We start from the raw sequence: 18,551 nt of genomic DNA, 5'->3' as shown, positions 1-18,551 counted from the left end.
ACCTGCTTGTACATTTTTATTAGAAGCTTTGTCAAACAAGGATTTTATTCTGCTGTCTTCTAACCATTACAAAACACCTTGCGTCTCTCCAAAGTGCTCAGCTTCCATCAGTTTCAGGTCGACCACCACTACCAATTTAAACAGCAACATAGTAACCAAATGATATTTATATCCTCCACTGTTCCTGTGTTTTCTCACAATAAAGAAATTAGAATTTTAAGCAACTTTTCATGTATGTTAACAGATGTATCACAGTCCTAAAGAAAGGAATGGCTGTGTTTGAATTGAATGGATTGGCTAACTGGCTGGAAGGGAGAGGTCTTTCTACACCACGGAGCCAGTTTAAAGTCCCAGGGATTGCAGCCTTAGTTTCAGAAAATTTGACTCCTGATGTGTTTGTTGTTAAAGACAGGTTATTGCTTTGTGTCCAGGCTAGTGCATTTGGATCAATATTTATGCCCTTGCTGAGAGGAAGGTGAAATTACACATCTTTAAAAGACTGGCTGCTCCTCTAGGCCTTGTCTAGGAAAATAAGTTATGCATAAAAATTATGTTTGCTAACATGTTTCAAAACCACAAATGAAGATGAGGGTTTAACGGATTTAAAACACGTTAGATGGTTGTGATCAACCCTGGGGGATAGAGGGATGCAGCATTGATGAGAGACAGCTAATATGTGTTCTACATACCTATATTACTTGTCTAGACATGGCCTTAGCAAACCACCCAGCACATAAGGTTTTGCCTTTAGAGCCTGATTTTAAGTGTGCAATTGATGAGGGTACGAACAGAAATCATCCAGAACCTCCCCCATTATTTTCTTCACAGGGCCTTCTGTTTTGTTTTGACAGTGACTTATTTGACGCATGAGGGGATTTTAAGACGAAGGAGAGAGTGTGCCTGGGTGACAATCCATGCTGTTTTTTCACCCTCAGTGAGACTGGACAGTTTTTATGTTCTTAAAAACAATTATATCCATTGCTTTTAAGTCAGATTTCCCATGGGAGTTCTGTAATCATACTCTGGGTTGTTTGGCCTTGTTCTCCATCCAGTCTGACTCAGGTTTGTGAAGGTGGATCTAGCTTTGCCAGCAGCCAATGGCTGCAAAGCACTGCTGGGGATCTCCAGAGGAGAGAGGACAACTGGAAGTACCCATTTCCCCAGCAAGGTGTCCTTCCCCTGCAGTGGGGGAATGGGCGGTATAGGAGATCCTTCAGTGGTTCCATGCTACTTGATGATCCTCCTATATGGGGGAGATCTAGGGGCTGGATCAGGGGATTAGAAGCACTTTGCACTGGAGGAATGTCACAAAGTAGGGCCAAAGTTCCCCTTTTTTCCTTTTGAAATAGTATATTGCAGAGTCCCCTCCCCTCCCCCCCCCCCCCCCCCGCAAGGTGGAGTTTGCAGGCTTGGCAGGTGGAAAATGCAGATGGTTGAAAATTTTCCATCCAAACTCTTTTATTTATTTATTTGTAATGGAAAAAATGGGGTTTCAGTATGTTCACAGATATCAGCTTTCCTCAACAAATATTTTATTTTTTGTTGGAAACCCCCAAAACTGAAAAAGGGGGTGAAAAACTGAATATGTTTCTGTTTTTAATCTGAAAACCAAAAAGATTGTGGTTTTGGAGGGCTTGGGGGGGCATTTTCATCAAAAGTTTAAATTCTCACCAAACTTTTCAGCAGAAAATAAGTTTTTACTGAATTTTTCAAACAGCTCTAGTAGAAAACTCAACTTTTTCCTTGGAAGTTGGGCAAGACTGATATGGAAATCAAATAAAAGGCTAAAAGCAACATGGACTCCTTCCCCCTCCACTCCATACACACAGACTCCTTGGTGCAATTATGCTGCAAGGCTTGGGCATCCACACATATGACACTCATCTGCTGATTGCACACTTGACATTCAAACCGAACCAACCAGACAGTTTGGGGATGGGAAATTTCCCCTATAACTATATGTACTGTACTGCATGTTCATTCCATATTTCCACTCTATTTGACTTTTAGAGTTAAAACACGTAGACAGTTTTATGGTCTCACAGTTCTAGCTATGATCTAAAAGGACACTGTTGCTACTAATAAGAAATGAGGTTTAGAAGCTACACCATGAAATTAAATGTAATTCTTTATGAATTAAATAGGTCCCCAGTGGAACCCTTCCCGTATTGGCCTGCGACTAGAACGCAGTAAGTATTTATTTGGATGTCAAACCACCTACTAGTATATTACGAATCTGTTAGCTGGTGTTTCTTCCTAACACTATTACACCATATGGGCTAAGCCATTAGCACTTTTGCTAATTAATATGTATGACTAGCTAATTAGCTTCCCCTCAATTAAGGAATCTGTTTGAGGATTTTCATATTACCCTCGCTCAGCATGCACCATCATGTCAAATATTAATATTAGTATGGGACAGCAGTTTTCAGTGGAAAGCTGCCAGTGCCACCATCAGGAGTCAATTTACCATGCAACAAACCATGCGGTGGCATGGGGCCCCCAAAATGCAGGACAAATATCTGACAACCTGCCCCCGAGTCCTGGCCGGTGGTGCAGCAGGGCTCAGGCAGGCTGTCTGCATGCCATGGCCGGTGTCCCCATGCCGCTCCCGGAAGTGGCCGGCTGCTGGCACATCTTTGCACGCCACTGGCAGGCACGGGAGGCAGCTCCGTGCTCTGCCCCCACCCCCGGGCAGTGCACAAAGACCCACTCCCACCCCCTCCTCCCAAGGGGCACGCAGAGACATGCCAGGAGCAGCGCAGCAGGGCTAAAGCAGTTCCCTGCCTGCTCTGCCTCCCTCCGTCCCTCCGCTCCACTCCCGGAAGCAGCCGGTATGTCCCTGCGTCCCCAGGGCGGGTGTGTGTGTCTCTGTACGCTGCCCCCTCCCCGAATGCCGACTCCGCAGCTCCCATTGGCCAGGAACTGTAGCCAATGGGAGCTGCAGGGGAGGTGCCTGCGGGCAGCAGCGCACAGAGACACCCCCCACCCCCTGCCTAGGAGCTGCTGCCAGAGGGGTGTGTGTGCTGGCCACTTTGGGAGCTGCACTGCCCACCTCCTGCACCCCAACCCCCTGCCCCAGCCCAGAGCCTGCACCCAAACTTCCTCCCAGAAACCACACCCCCTCACCCCTTCTCCCATACCACAACCCCCTGCCCCAGCCTAGAGCCAGCACCCAAACTTCCTCCCAGAGCCCACCCCCTGCACCCCAACCCCCTGCCCCAATCAAGGTACCTCATTTTATTTTCATTTACTTCCCATTACTTATAATATAGGAGAAGGAGGAAGGGGAAAAAAAAGGATGAAAAATGGCTGGGGGGTGGGGGTGGGTGGACAAGAGATAATATTCTTTTTCTTGGCTGGGTCCTGAGGGTGGCCCCCTGAAAATGAAGCTGCTCACAGGGCCCCACAGACTCTAAATCTGCCACTGGCCACCATCATTGCTGACACCAGTCATCACCCTTCTTGGCAGCCTCAACAGAAAAACCGGGGAGGGCTGAATGAGCCATTGAGATTGGCCTACTGGTCTCTCTCGTTTACATAGTTCTTGAAGGACATGGGCAGGGAGCGGAACTGGGATGGACAGTGCCCAAGCTGCACCTGTGTGAATCAGTAAAGGACTTCAGATGCCAGTGATGTCATCCTGTACCCTTTACTTCCACTGGCGCCTTCGCAGAGTAGTGGGCACTGTCTAGGATTCTCTGCTCCGTGCCTCCCTGCAGTTCCTTTGTTTTGGCCCTGTGGCTTTTTTTCCCCCCTTCCTGTGTTTGCATTCATTGCCCCTCATAATTAGTTGATCCTTGTCTTTCTGTAGCCCTCCTCCTCATTTCTATGAGGGATGGCTGCATGTGGGGGGTTTTGGGTGGAGTCGCACCTATGTCTCTAGGGATCAAGTAGGTTAGACACTTTAAATGCATTGACTCTTCAGTTCTCTTCACTGAGCCATGGGCATTGTCTGAGGTGGTCTACTTTGTGTCCTCTTCTGGATCCCTGATTTTGAACCTGTGTTTCACCCCTCCTTTTTTTCCCCCCCATTGTTTGTCCCCCACCATTTAGGTGATCCTTGGTTTTCTTTGTGGCTCCTCTTTTGTTGAATGGGCAGCCATTATTGTTTCACCCACCGCTGGTGCACTTTATATGTACCTTTCACCCCACTTCCCACCCTGCACTGTTCTGATGTGTCCCACGCAATCTGTTCCCCTTTGTCTTTCATTTTCATAGATATTAATGTCAGAAGGGACCATTATGATCATCTGGTCTGACCTCCTGCACAATGCAGGCCACAGACTCTCACCCACCCACTCCTGTGATAAACCTCTCATCTATGTCTGAGCTATTGAAGTCCTCAAATCATGGGTTAAAGACTTCAAGGAGCAGAGAATCCTCCAGCAAGTGACCCGTGCCCCATGCTGCAGAGGAAGGTGAAAAACCCCCAGGGCCTCTGCCAATCTGCCCTGGAGGAAAATTCCTTCCTGACCCCAGATATGACAATCAGCGGAACCCTGAGCATATGGGCAAGATTCACCAGCCAGATACCCAGGAAAGAATTCTCTGTAGTAACTCAGATCCCACCCCATCTAACATCCCATCACAGTCCATTGGGCCTATTTACCATGAATAGTTAAAGATCAATTAATTGCCAAAATCATGTTATCCTATCATACCATCTCCTCCATATTTTCTTTGGTTTGTAGGTGGAAACATATCGAAGCATCCTCAATTGTGTGTGTGAATTGTTTGGGCTTGTGAGAGAGTTGACCAGTTTGATGTTCTGTGTGCGCAAGCTACTGTTGTTCCCAGGTTTAGGTCCTTTTGAGAGCCTTGCTTCCTCACACAGAATATCAAACTGGCCAACCCTCTCACGAGCCCAAACAATTTGCACACACAATTGAGGATGCTTCGGTATGTTTCCACCTACAAACCAAAGAAAACAAAAGATAAAATGCAGACAGGACTACACTCTGTCCTTGTCCTGTATAAGGAATTCCCATTGAAAGGGACTTTTTATGCCAAAATGGTGAACAGAATGTGGCTCATATTTAAATGCAGCCAAACTCACCCATTAGTTTCGAATCTAGCCCTGTTCATAGAGTGGGGTTTTCTTCGTGGGGTGTTCATCACTAGCCCATTGATTTCAGTGAGATTACTCTCAAGGAGTAAGGTACTACTCCATGTAAGTAAGGGTGGGAGAATCTCAGGCCTAGCTTGCAAATACTTCACAAAGTCAGAAAGAGACAAAAACCACTGGATTTTGCATTTGACAAATGCTCTACGGCCACCATTTATTACAAGCTAGATAACAGAAATAACAATAGCCCACTGAGTTGGATGATATGTAAAGACACTTGGACTTGCTCCCAAAATATGAACCAAATTTTTGGAGGTTCAAATGGTTTTGTCAGTATGCTGTTAGTAGTATTCCAGTAGCAGCCTCTGACGGGGTTGGGACTCACCACCACAGCGCCTCCTGCTGGTCACTCTGGTAGTGAGCTCAGTTCATGCAGAGTGCCCTCTGCCAGTAGTGTCCTGTCTGTCTCTCACCCTAGATTAGCATCTCGACCTGTGTTGCTCCCAACTTGTGGCGTCCTCTTTGGGACACTGCCCTCCGGCAGAGCCTGCTGCTCCAGTCTCACCCCCTTCCGGGGCTTTGGTGTTATCAGCAGTCCTTCTCTTCACCCCAGCCACAATGGCCAACCACACCCCCACAGTCTAACCCCTTTTGGCAGGGATCTGGTGCAGTCTGTGATGGCCACTCCTAACAGCCAGGTGGAAGTGTAAGGGGGAAGGGGGGGACCCAGGGCCACCCTCTACTCTGGGTCCCGACCCAGGGACCCTTTGGTGGCAGCCTTCCTGCCTGCTCTCTTTTTCTCCCTTTGTCCATCTCTCTCCCTGGGCTGTTTCCCCTTCACACCAGGTAGGCCCTTTTTCTCAAGGACCACAGCCTGGCCCCTCACCTAGGAGACAGACCTTCACCCTCTGAAAGCCTGGGAGAGGCTGCCTGCTTTCTTCCTGGGCAGCCTTTATATAGGGCCTAGCCTAGCCCTGATTGGCTGGCTGTAATATTGGCCCTGATTGGCTCTAACAGGCCCTCCCTGATTGGCTGCCGCCTTGTGCAGCTGTTCTGGCCTATTGTAGCCCAATTTGGCATGGGGGTGGGGCACCGCCCCACCACACAGCCCCACTGATGTATAAACGCATAATGAGAGAGAGACTTTGCGCTAAAGAGCTCACAAGTTAAATAGACTAGAAGGACAAGGAGAAATAGGTGAAGTAACTCAGCCAAGGTCATACAGCAGGTCAGTGGCCGAGCTGGGAACAAACCTCAGGTCTCCTTACTTTCAGTCCACTGTCTGACTAGGTCCAAGAAGGTTGACAGAGAGTTCTTGGGTTATAGGAGCTCGTCCAAACAGAAGCTGACTTCCTAATCGCTACTGTTCCACTCATCACTAATTACCACTGAGCATGAAAAAAGCAAACATTTGACCAGAAACAGTTCAGGGATTCAGAGACTGAGACATCGTCTCACATGGTGCCTTTCTGTTAAACCTTCCAAGGCATGGTCTAAAACTGCTTTACAAAAGGGTTTGTGCAATTATGAGCAATGAGTCCCCTATAGAGTAGATGAACATGACTCAGCCACATAACAGCTGTTGTGCATTGCTTCTCAATGTGGTGTCATCTTCACAGTATAAAATCTAGTACAAATCCTATGTGCGCTAGATGTGGAGAGTAAGACCTGAAAGCACCAAATACATCAGAAAACAAACGGCTTCCTTTTCACTTCAGGCCCAATTCATGGGGTGGAATGTGAATTGCAACCAATGCTTAACTCCTGTGTGTCTTGCATTTTATGGTGAGTCATTGCAGGGGATGTATTATTCAAACCATTTTATCTTGCTTCTTTGACATTCTAGATGGGCCCTATTTGAAGGATTCCGTTAGCATTCAAAGCTTGGCAGTTTCCTCCATCATTACTCTGTACTTTACAGATCTGGGTCAGCAGGTCAGTTGGACCACAGTAAGTATGTCCTTGTAACAATCAACACGATAGATCTTAACGTACAACACATTTCAAGGTTCAGATTGCTCCCACTTCCTTGGCCTGTCCTTCTCTATGTCAAATTGCATAATTATTTTATCATCCCTCAAACCCGAATTAAGTGATAGTCAGCCAAGTTATCAACCTAGTAACTCAAGACATCTAATTAAAGATTAGAGGATGGACATAACAATAGTCCCTGAGGCAAAAAAATCAATTTTTAAAAACAATTTTATCTTATCGTAGGCTAACCAGTGAATGACCTTTAACCAAAGATGTTTATTTACTGCACAGGCTCTTTGGGTTTCAGAATGAAAGGAGATACAGATATAAAACTTTACTAAAACAGAAAGATAATCTGATTCTAGTAGCTCAGTGCATTTACCCATCAGTTCACCTGAAAGGGGAATAGGAAGGATCAGGCTATAGATTACGTTCTGAAGCTGACTAATGAAGCTAAGGATGCCAAGGTATTTTAACCTCTTTGATACGGAGTGCCACAACGACAGAATTAATTTTCAATAGATACTGAAATTTACTTTATGAAATAGCAACGTAGTTATATTACAGTAACGCCTGCGGGAGGGGGCTGACTGATCATTGTGCTAAGCACTGTACCAACACATAGTAAGAGGCAGTCCTTGCCCCAAAGAGATTACTGTCTAAATAGACAAGACAGTTAAAGGGTGGAGAGGAAATAGAGGTACATATCACACATCAGGTTGCAGAGGTGGGATTAGAACCCAGGTCTCCTGAGCTCAATCCAGTGCTCTGTCTACTTAACCATGCTGCTATACCGTATGGCTTTTCTATAAGCTATGATATGTGATTTTTGAGAGCCCCAGACCCATCAGCAAACAGAGCTTTTGGGGGAGGAGAGGGGAATTCCTGGTTTTTGCATGTGGAAACATACGTTATTTAGAGTTGCTTGGTTTCTGAAAGTGATAAAAGGAAGTATGTAGTCATTCATAGCAATCAATACTCTGTAAATTACTTACACTTCTTTTAATGTTGCACTTGAATTAGTTTTTAATTGCCATCAATGAGGAAGGACCAGATTCTCACAACCTTCCCCATACTGAGTATTCTACTACTTAGCAGTCAGAATTAAAGCCCTTCTCAATGGGCTAGTTGGAGCCTGCATGAAGGGCAGTGTGGAACTGCTGCCTCCCAGAGGCAGTCCTAGGATGGAATTGTGACTCAGGGAGCCACCCGCATCTTGGACAGGAAGGAGTGAATGACCACACGTCTTAGAAGGGAACAGCTTCCTCTTGGCATGTGCCTAGGTAGCTACTCTTGATCCTCTCCCAGCCCTCTTGTTGGAGGGGCATGCAACAAGAAAGCAGGGCCTCCTCTCTGCACTAAGCCAAAAGATCCAAGTAGGTCGAGCCAGGGCTTGGGAAGGCAGGGGAATGTGACTGTCCTGCTCGCCTTGAGCATGGCCAGGGCCCAGTCTAGCCCACTGTGAGGAAGGCTGTGAGAATCTGGCCCTTAGTATTTCCATTTCTTGGTCAGAATCGATAGGAGAAGCTAATTGGTAGCTTGTAGCCACAGCCCTGCCACAGGGCAGGGGAGCACTGGAAAGATTCCCACCTTAGAGAAACAAAATGTTTCTTAGAGCTGCTCGCTTGCACTGTGGGAAATTAATCTGTGACACCCCCCCCGCCCCCACAAGGGACACAACACACATCCCCCCTCCTCCCAACCAGATACTAGCCCTTGTGCTCCCTGAAATATACGGGCTGCCATTCTGGCTGGTTCTTACAGGATAAGTCTTGGCTGCCAAGCCTGGGCGAGCTTCGTACACATGGAGCATCCCCATTGCACAGTGCTACCCGTGCCTGACCCATGTAACTGCACCCACGGTTCTGTACTAGCCCGTGTGCTGGGATGGATTTCTGGGGGCATAGCCCATGGTTCTTAGTGGTGCGTAAAAGCTGGCTACTCTTATTAATTCATTCACAGGGTGCTCTCTCTTACCTCGCAGGGAGGTGCTCTCTGTGGCAGGGACAGGGGACAATGCTTTATGAACATAACCTCCAAGTGGGGTTACTCATTGTTTATGCAGATAGTTCTGAAGGTGAAAGCAAACAGCATTTGGCAGGAAGAGCTTTTAATGAGCGTGTCATCCAGGAACTCAGTTTGCAAACCACCAAGTGGGCCATAGCGCACTCAACTGACTTCTCTACCTCTCCACTTCTTTCCTGTCCGCCACGCTTAGAAGTGGGTCTTCACATCACACCTTCCCCAGGAGGTGGGTGTGAGATTCTGGACAGCTGACAGTATGCCGGCAGGAGGATGTATTGGATGGCATCTCTGTATGCTGCACTTCCACAGCCATTGAGCAGGCAACAGTTGGGTTAAGACACAGTGCAGAAACAGGGAGCAGTTAGACAGGAATATACAACCCCGATGGAATTGTGGGATAGCACTGGAGGACTAGCAGCACCCTCACTTGATTCATGTGCATTCTCACCGCAAAGTAGGCATGTTGCCAGCCAGGGCCAGCTCTAGGATTTTTGCCACCCCAAGCAAAAAAATTTTTGGCCACCCCCACTTTTTTTTCATGCCCTCCTGCCACCAGCTTTGCCCGAAATTTCACCCCTTCCCCAAATCCCCGGCCCTGCCTCCTCCCCCGGGTGTGTCTCATTCCCCCCACATTGCTTCCTGCGGCTTTCCCCCGCCCCCGCAACCCTTTGCCCTAGCTCACCTCTGCTCCTCCTGCTCCCTTGAACAAGCCGCCACTCCGCTTCTCCCCCTCCCTCTCAGGCGAGGGAGAGGCAGCGCGTTCAGGGGAGCAGGCAGAGCGGAGGTAAGCGAGGGTGGGGGGGAGCTCAGGAAGTAACGGGGGGAGGGTAGAGGAACCAGTTCCCCACCCCAGCTCACTTCCGCTCCACCACCACTGCCTCCCCCAAGCACGCCGCCACTCGGCTTCTCCTCCCTCCCAGACTTGCCGCGCGAAACAGCTGTTTCGCGTGCAGCAAGCCTGGGAGGGAAGGGGGAGAAGCGGAGCTGTGGTGGTGCGCTCAGGGGAGCAGGCAGAGGCGAGCTGGGGCGGCGGGGGCACATTTCTAGGGGCGCGGCAGGGCCGGCGCCGGAATGCCGCCCCGAGAAATGTGCCTCCCCAAGCACCTGCTTGTTTTGCTGGTGCCTAGAGCCGGCCCTGTTGCCAGCCCAGGCTGAAGTGGAATTCCAGCTCAAGCCTACAGCCCCAGCTGTCCCTGTTAGCTCGGGCTTAATGCACCCTCCAGCCTGGGTGCGAAGTTTTTCTGTGTGGAGAGATGGGAGAATTAGGGACAACATGTGGGCTCTAGCTGGGATAACTCTGTAGGGAAGACATGCCCACACAAGCTGACTGTGGGCAGTGGTCCCTCAGTGCCTCCCCTGCACAGCTGCATAAGGTGTAATGGAGCAGCAATATGATCTGCCCCTCAGTAATCCAGGTAGGTAGCAATCACTGTGCATTACTAACCATTACTGCAAATCACTTACAGAACGGACCCATTTTGACTGTGCCTAAGCAATGAACTAGTGCTTTGCAGACACATCGGCAAAGGGCATGTTACTGCCCGACTTTTGTCCTGGACAAGGGCAGCTTCCGGGTCAGAGCTGCAAGATGGCACATCTCTTCCCTGCAATTTGTGATGGTCTTACAGTCCTAGCCCTCTAGGCTTTCACCTGTAGGCATTTGTAGCTGTTCTGCTGAATGAATGCCACATAGATTTCTGCTTACCCTGGAGGGCAGAAGGCAACACCCTGAAAGGTGCATTCTTGGAGTCTGAACTCAGAATCACAGGAGCATCTGCCCAATATGCTCTTCCCTTTGCATGTTTAGTTCCACCACTTCAGCCAGATCTTCAACTGCTGTAAATCAGCATAAGTGTGTTGACTAGGGTTGTCAACTCTGACTGAAGCTATACTGGGAGATGTTTTTCCCCAACATGACAATGTCATTTTCTTAAAATAGCCTATTAAAATCTCCCAGATTGCTTTCAGTAATCAACAGGAAATCGATGCTGATTCTGGGAGACTCCAGGCCAATCCAGGAGGGTTGGCAACCCTAGTGTTGACTTCAGTGGAGTTAATTCAATTGACCACGTATGGCCCATTGACTTCCATAGAGCTATGCTGATTTACACCAGCGCTTCTGGTACTGTTTCATGTTTGTAGATTATTTAGTTGTAACAATAACTGCGTTTAATCTCTTCCTTCCCAGTGGTTTATGTAGCCTAAAACAGGAGCATAACCAAAGCTTAATTCCCCATTGTCAATAATGAATTTATAGTGAGGCATCAGTACCACAGGTGATAGCATCTTTTACTATTTAATTCATGTGTAGAAAGTCCTCTCCATGGGTTTCTTAATATTCATCTTACCACATTGTCATAGAATCATAGGCTTTAAGGTCAGAAGGGACCATTATGATCATCTAGTCTGACCTCCTGCACAACATAGGCCACGGAATCTCACCCACCAACTCCTGTAACAAACCCCTAAATTATGTCTGAGCTATTGAAGTCCTCACATCGTGGTTTAAAGGCTTCAAGATGCAGAGAATCTCCAGCAAATGACCCATGCCCCATGCTGCAGAGGAAGGTGAAAAACCCCCAGAGCCTCTGGCAATCTGCCCTGGGGGAAAATTCTTTCCCAACCCCAAATATGGTGATCAGCTAAACCCTGAGCATGTGGGCAAAACTCACCAGCCACACACCCAGGAAAGAATTCTCTGTAGTAACTCAGATCCCACCCCATCTAACATCCCATTACAGGCCATTGGGCATATCTACCGCTAGTAGTCGAAGATCAAATAATTGCAAAATTAGGCTATCCCATCATATCATCTCTTCCATAAACTCATCAAGCTTTGTCTTGAAGCCAGATATGTCTTTAGCCCCCACTGCTTCCCTTGGAAGGCTGTTCCATATAGTAAACTGTCTCAGTTCTCAGCAGGAGGAATATTCTTCCTCACTGTGCCATTAGTTTAAATATTCAGAACTTTTATGGTAGGGTTATTCTATAACAGCATACAGTGTATAAACTATTGTATTGTACAATAAAAGGCATTTAAAACTTTTATTTATTTAAAATTTATGGTTATTGATGATTATAGTAGTGCTCCATGGCCCCAGCCAAATGAGCTGCAGCAGAGATTTGAGCACCTGAGTGCACTGGCCACCGGGCTACTGGGTATTCTGTGGTGGGTTGGCCCCCTATGCCGTTTTTTCATGAGAAAGGGCTGACTTGGTTTGGGCACCTGGCTCCCGGAGAGAGTTCACAGCTGAGAATCCCAAGCCGAGATTAGCATCTCCCTTCAGACCATCAGTCAATCATCTAGAGGGCCAGATCCATGGGAATTAGGCACCTTTGTGAATCTGGGCCCTAAACCCCATCTCTTCCCTCTGCATTTCAGGCCTTGTGAGCTTAGACAGATCTCCACTCAGCTTCTTGGCTTCTGAGCATCCCTCTCTCTAGGCACCTAAGTCTCCCCATGCGGGATATGAGAGCCTGGGCACCTAACTTGGAGATGAAGATTCCACTTGGCCACAGGGCACCTAAAAGTTAGTCATTGCAACTCCTAAGCCACTTTTTGAATCTAACCCCAAGTTATTTAAGAGCCTAAGTGCCAACTTCAAAAATGACAAAGGCACTTAGGACCCTAAATCTCATCAAAAGACAATGGAGCTTAAACTCTTAAGTGCTTTGTCACATGAAGTACTGTAACTGGGCCTCACCGTGCCATGCTGGGTTCAGCCTCCTGGCCCCGCTCCCCAATGAGTCAGGACCACTTCTAGCTGGTACAACACCTATGCTCTTTATTCCTATGTCCGGTCCCCAGCACCAAGCTCTAACTATTTACAGGTTCGGACTAGCACAGGCCTCAATGGCACCAGGCTCCGAGCTCCCTCTGAGCCTACTCTCCTCTCCTGGTCTCCGTCCCCCTGGGCTCACTTCCTCCTAAGGTTTTAGCCCCTGTTAACGAGGCAGGCAGGTGTGGCCAGTTTCCAGGCCAGTCCTAGCTAGTGGCCAGCCCCTACCCATTTCCCCTGACTGGGTGGCAGGAGCTGTTTAGGGCTTCCTCTGCAGTGCCCTGCCACCAGTACTCAACAACTAACATTCCCTCTGAGGACAGTTCTTCCCCACAAACTAGTCTCAACAGGTGCTGCCAGGTGCTGAAAATCTGGCCAGTTGATTTAGATGCCTAAGTGGGCCTGGAGCTCTTTCAGAAGTTGGTCCTATGTGTTTTCCAAGCAACTAACATACTTTAGATCGCTATATAGCCACTCTTAAGAGGTTTCTTCTGTTTGATTTGGAACCAATTCCAAAGCAATTCCCCATTATAGGTAAAAGTGAGTTATCAGACCAGTAGAATTTTGCATACCAGAAAGAACTTTTAAAGTGTAACCAGTGTATGTAAATAATATAAAATTAATATTTTTTTCTCCCAGTTTATACAGTAATATTCCTTTAAGAAATGTCGAGGGGAAATTGTTCTCTTCCAGCTGTCTCTTCTAGTGCTGGATGGATGAGGTAATATTTACTAGACCAACTTCTGTTGGTGAGAGAGAGAAACTGTTGAACTCCATAAAGCTCTTTTTAAAGTTGCCTACTGAGTTGGTCAGAAAATGGATTATCTGTCCCTCAAAACAATTTGAGATTTGTTTATCTGGAGCTGTTAAAAAAATAACTTTTTTTAACAAAATGGAATTCTGGAAAGAAAATTGGTTCAGGTCAATTATTGGATTTTTTTCCCTAAAAGATCTGCTCTATGAACTATTTTTGAGAAGTTCTTTGCCCTTTGCTAAGATGGAGGACAGACTACATGGTCACAGTGGCCTTTTTCTTGCCTTAGAATCTGTGAATCAAAGCATTTTATTTCAATTTCAACTTGTTTTTTTAATTTTTAATTTTGTATATATACAAGTTTTGAAGCCAAAATCAAAACTTTTCACTCTAAAAATGTCAAAACAGGATAATTCAATATTTTCAAAACTTTTTTCAAATTTTTTTTCTAAAATAACATTTCTTCATGATTGATACAATTTTGTAAAACATTTCAGTTGAAAGAAAATGGCTTTTTCTTACAGGAAATTCCATCTCTAGTCTGTTCCCCTCCCTGTTTCTTCCAGAACTAAAATTAGCACAAACTTGTAATTTACTTCTATGCAAGCACTGTTAGTTGTTTTTGCCTAGCACTGGGAGTAGAAAAGGTTAGTTTTCTGCGGCAGAGATGCTAGTGGGATCTGAGTTCACAGATCATTTTTATATGGCTCCTAAAAAAATGCTACCTTGGTGGGTTTGAATTCCTCATTAATGGGGTGTTGGTGTTTTGTTTAATCTATGACCAATTTGGGGCCTAATCTAGTAGGCAGAGACCTCTTTTATATATTGCCTTGTTGTGTGCCTGACAGATAACAATACGCAAGGCTCTTATTGTAAATCAGCCTCAAGCCACTCCTCTGTCTATCTAATTCACGTTTTTGTTAAAACTCTCCTTATTTGGGCAGTGATTACACAATCAGGTTTAGCTGGGTCTGTTATCTAGCCACTAAGGGTGTCAGGCGCCATCATTATCCTCATAGTCAGAGGTGAAGAAAATATGATAAAAGCCAACTCAAAGAGGTGAGCATGAAGCTTTATTAATTTGCAGTTTAAGTCTGCCAATTTAATGAGGTTGTTAAGACCTGAAGACAGAACTTCATTTAGGTTTCTATTCGGCAATGTATTTAAGCATGTGCCTAACTTTAAGAACATGAGTGCCATTGACTTCAAAGAGATTATGCATATGCTTAAAGTTAGGCAATTTCTTAAGTACCTTGCTGTTTGCGGGAATTAAAATGCTTGGTTTAACAGCAGAACTGGAATACATTTAGGGTTTGTCTATACATGCCACTTAGGAAAGTTAACTCGGATTAACTAAAGGTGTGAATTTAAAGTGGATTAGTGGATTAGTGAAACGCCATTAAACCTCTAGGTCTATGCTTTTATTCTGAAATAAAGTGGATTTCATTTGATTTAGATTAATTCAATTTTTAATTAAAATAAATTAGATTACGTCCAATTTAATTCTGAATAAGAGCATCAATGCAGGGGTTCCATTAATCCACTTTAAAGTTAATTCAGATTAATCTTTCTGAGGGTCCCCATGTAGATGCCTTAGATTGTAATGATTTAGATTATAAACTCTTTGGGGGCAATGATTGTCTTTTTGTTCTATATTTGTGCTGTGCCCAGCATAATAGAGTTCTGGACCAAGACTGAGGTTCTTAGATATTAGTGCAACGCAAGTCATTAGTAATAATCACAAAAAGAAAAGGAGTCCTTGTGGCACCTTAGAGACTAACCAATTTATTTGAGCATGAGCTTTCGTGAGCTACAGCTCACTTCATCAGATGCATACCCTGGAAACTGCAGCAGACTTTATATATACACAGAGAATATGAAACAATACCTCTTCCCACCCCACTGTCCTGCTGGTAATAGCTTATCTAAAGTGAGCATCAGGTTAGGCCATTTCCAGCACAAATCCAGGTTTTCTCACCCTCCACCCCCCCACACAAATTCACTCTCCTGCTGGTGATAGCCCATCCAAAGTGACAACTCTTTACACAATGTGCATGATAATCAAGTTAGGCCATTTCCTGCACAAATCCAGGTTCTCTCACTCCCTCACCCCCCTCCAAAAACCCACCCCCATACACACACAGACTCACTCCTCAGGCCCTATGCTACCAGCACTCCCAGCTACCTTCGAGACACCACTGACTTCCTGAGGAAACTTCAATCCATTGGTGATCTTCCTGATAACACCATCCTGGCCACTATGGATGTAGAAGCCCTCTACACCAACATTCCACACAAAGATGGACTACAAGCCGTCAGGAACACTATCCCCGATAATGTCACGGCTAACCTGGTGGCTGAACTTTGTGACTTTGTCCTTACCCATAACTATTTCACATTTGGGGACAATGTATACCTTCAGATCAGCGGCACTGCTATGGGTACCCGCATGGCCCCACAGTATGCCAACATTTTTATGGCTGATTTAGAACAACGCTTCCTCAGCTCTCGTCCCCTAAAGCCCCTACTCTACTTGCGCTATATTGATGACATCTTCATCATCTGGACCCATGGAAAAGAAGCCCTTGAAGAATTCCACCATGATTTCAACAATTTCCATCCCACCACCAACCTCAGCCTGGTCCAGTCCACACAAGAGATCCACTTCCTGGACACTACAGTGCTAATAAACAATGGTCACATAAACACCACCCTATACCGGAAACCTACTGACCGCTATTCCTACCTGCATGCCTCCAGCTTTCACCCTGACCACACCACACGATCCATCGTCTACAGCCAAGCTCTGCGATACAACCGCATTTGCTCCAACCCCTCAGACAGAGACAAACACCTACAAGATCTCTGTCAAGCTTTCTTACAACTACAATACCCACCTGCGGAAGTAAAGAAACAGATTGATAGAGCCAGAAGAGTTCCCAGAAGTTACCTACTACAGGACAGGCCTAACAAAGAAAATAACAGAACTCCACTAGCCGTCACCTTCAGCCCCCAACTAAAACCCCTCCAACGCATTATTAAGGATCTACAACCTATCCTAAAGGATGACCCAACACTCTCACAAATCTTGGGAGACAGGCCAGTCCTTGCCTACAGACAGCCGCGCAACCTGAAGCAAATACTCACCAACAACCACATACCACACAACAGAACCACTAACCCAGGAACTTATCCTTGCAACAAAGCCCGTTGCCAATTGTGCCCACATATCTATTCAGGGGACACCATCACAGGGCCTAATAACATCAGCCACACTATCAGAGGCTCGTTCACCTGCACATCCACCAATGTGATTTATGCCATCATGTGCCAGCAATGCCCCTCTGCCATGTACATTGGTCAAACTGGACAGTCTCTACGTAAAAGAATAAATGGACACAAATCAGATGTCAAGAATTATAACATTCATAAACCAGTCGGAGAACACTTCAATCTCTCTGGTCACGCAATCACAGACATGAAGGTCGCTATCTTAAAACAAAGAAACTTCAAATCCAGACTCCAGCGAGAAACTGCTGAATTGGAATTCATTTGCAAATTGGATACTATTAATTTAGGCTTAAATAGAGACTGGGAGTGGCTAAGTCATTATGCAAGGTAGCCTATTTCCTCTTGTTTTTTCCTACCCCCCCCCCAGATGTTCTGGTTTAACTTGGTTTTAAACTTGGAGAGTGGTCAGTTTGGATGAGCTATTACCAGCAGGACAGTGAGTCTGTGTGTGTATGGGGGTGGGTTTTTGGAGGGGGGTGAGGGAGTGAGAGAACCTGGATTTGTGCAGGAAATGGCCTAACTTGATTATCATGCACATTGTGTAGAGAGTTGTCACTTTGGATGGGCTATCACCAGCAGGAGAGTGAATTTGTGTGGGGGGGTGGAGGGTGAGAAAACCTGGATTTGTGCTGGAAATGGCCTAACCTGATGCTCACTTTAGATAAGCTATTACCAGCAGGACAGTGGGGTGGGAGGAGGTATTGTTTCATATTCTCTGTGTATATATAAAGTCTGCTGCAGTTTCCACGGTATGCATCCGATGAAGTGAGCTGTAGCTCACGAAAGCTCATGCTCAAATAAATTGGTTAGTCTCTAAGGTGCCACAAGGACTCCTTTTCTTTTTGCGAATACAGACTAACACGGCTGTTACTCTGAAACTAGTAATAATCAGTTACACTGTTCTAAGTGCAGGAAGACTTTCATTCTCTAACTTGACTTACTACTGCACACTGCAATGGATGTCTGTTAATATAAATAATACAGTTGGTTGAAAAATGGGAATTATGTTAGATGGGAATTAAATTCTTTTGATCATTTCCCATAAAAAATCATTTTTGACAGACCACTGAAACCCCATTTTTTCCCCATTTTTGAAAAATTGTTTTTGTTTAAAACAAAATGTGTTCAGTAAAAAAATCTCAGCATCTGAAAACCAAGAAAAAAACAAAAAACATTTTAACCAGAAAATGGGGAAAAATCACAGAAAAAATTAAGTTTGGTCAAAGAAACATTTTTTTTACTTTGGCACCCCCCGCCCACACACACAGTCTCTAATAAATAATGGAAACATAATGAGGATAATAGCACTTTTTGTCTTAAGCCTGCTTTCCAGACTAATCAATCTACACCACACGCCTTTGGGGCAGATAAGTAATGTAATTCCCGATGTAGAGACATGGGAAACTGAGACAGAAACGTTAAATGGTTCCAAAATAACAAAGTATACTAGCTATAAAGCTATCCCTCCCCCTGCTCCCATTCATGTCTGGGTAATGCAACTCTGTGCAGGAGCAGAGGACATGGTTTATTGAAAGGATCAGGTATTCCTGTTCCCTGAGAAAGGAAGAAACAAGTCACCTGGTTCTTCTCTTGCTTATATAACCCACACCCACTGAGCATGCACTCACCCCTGCTAGTGATGGCTAGGTTGATGAGTGTG

General features: G+C 45.8%; 1 protein-coding gene across 1 annotated transcript in view; it reads left to right on the top strand.

Annotated features, from left to right (window-relative positions):
• TECRL (trans-2,3-enoyl-CoA reductase like) overlaps window positions 1-18,551 on the top strand; it is a 119,100-nt gene that overhangs the window by 60,146 nt on the left and 40,403 nt on the right. Inside the window, exons 3-4 of the mRNA XM_077814313.1 lie at window positions 2,145-2,189; window positions 6,915-7,018. Coding sequence (XP_077670439.1) covers window positions 2,145-2,189; window positions 6,915-7,018 — 149 coding nt within the window. The remainder of the gene's footprint in view (window positions 1-2,144; window positions 2,190-6,914; window positions 7,019-18,551) is intronic.

Source organism: Eretmochelys imbricata, chromosome 4, assembly GCF_965152235.1.
Source record: "Eretmochelys imbricata isolate rEreImb1 chromosome 4, rEreImb1.hap1, whole genome shotgun sequence".
NCBI lineage: Eukaryota > Metazoa > Chordata > Testudines > Cheloniidae > Eretmochelys > Eretmochelys imbricata.
Note: the sequence above shows the minus strand (reverse complement) of the source record. Positions and strands in the feature narration are given on the sequence as shown.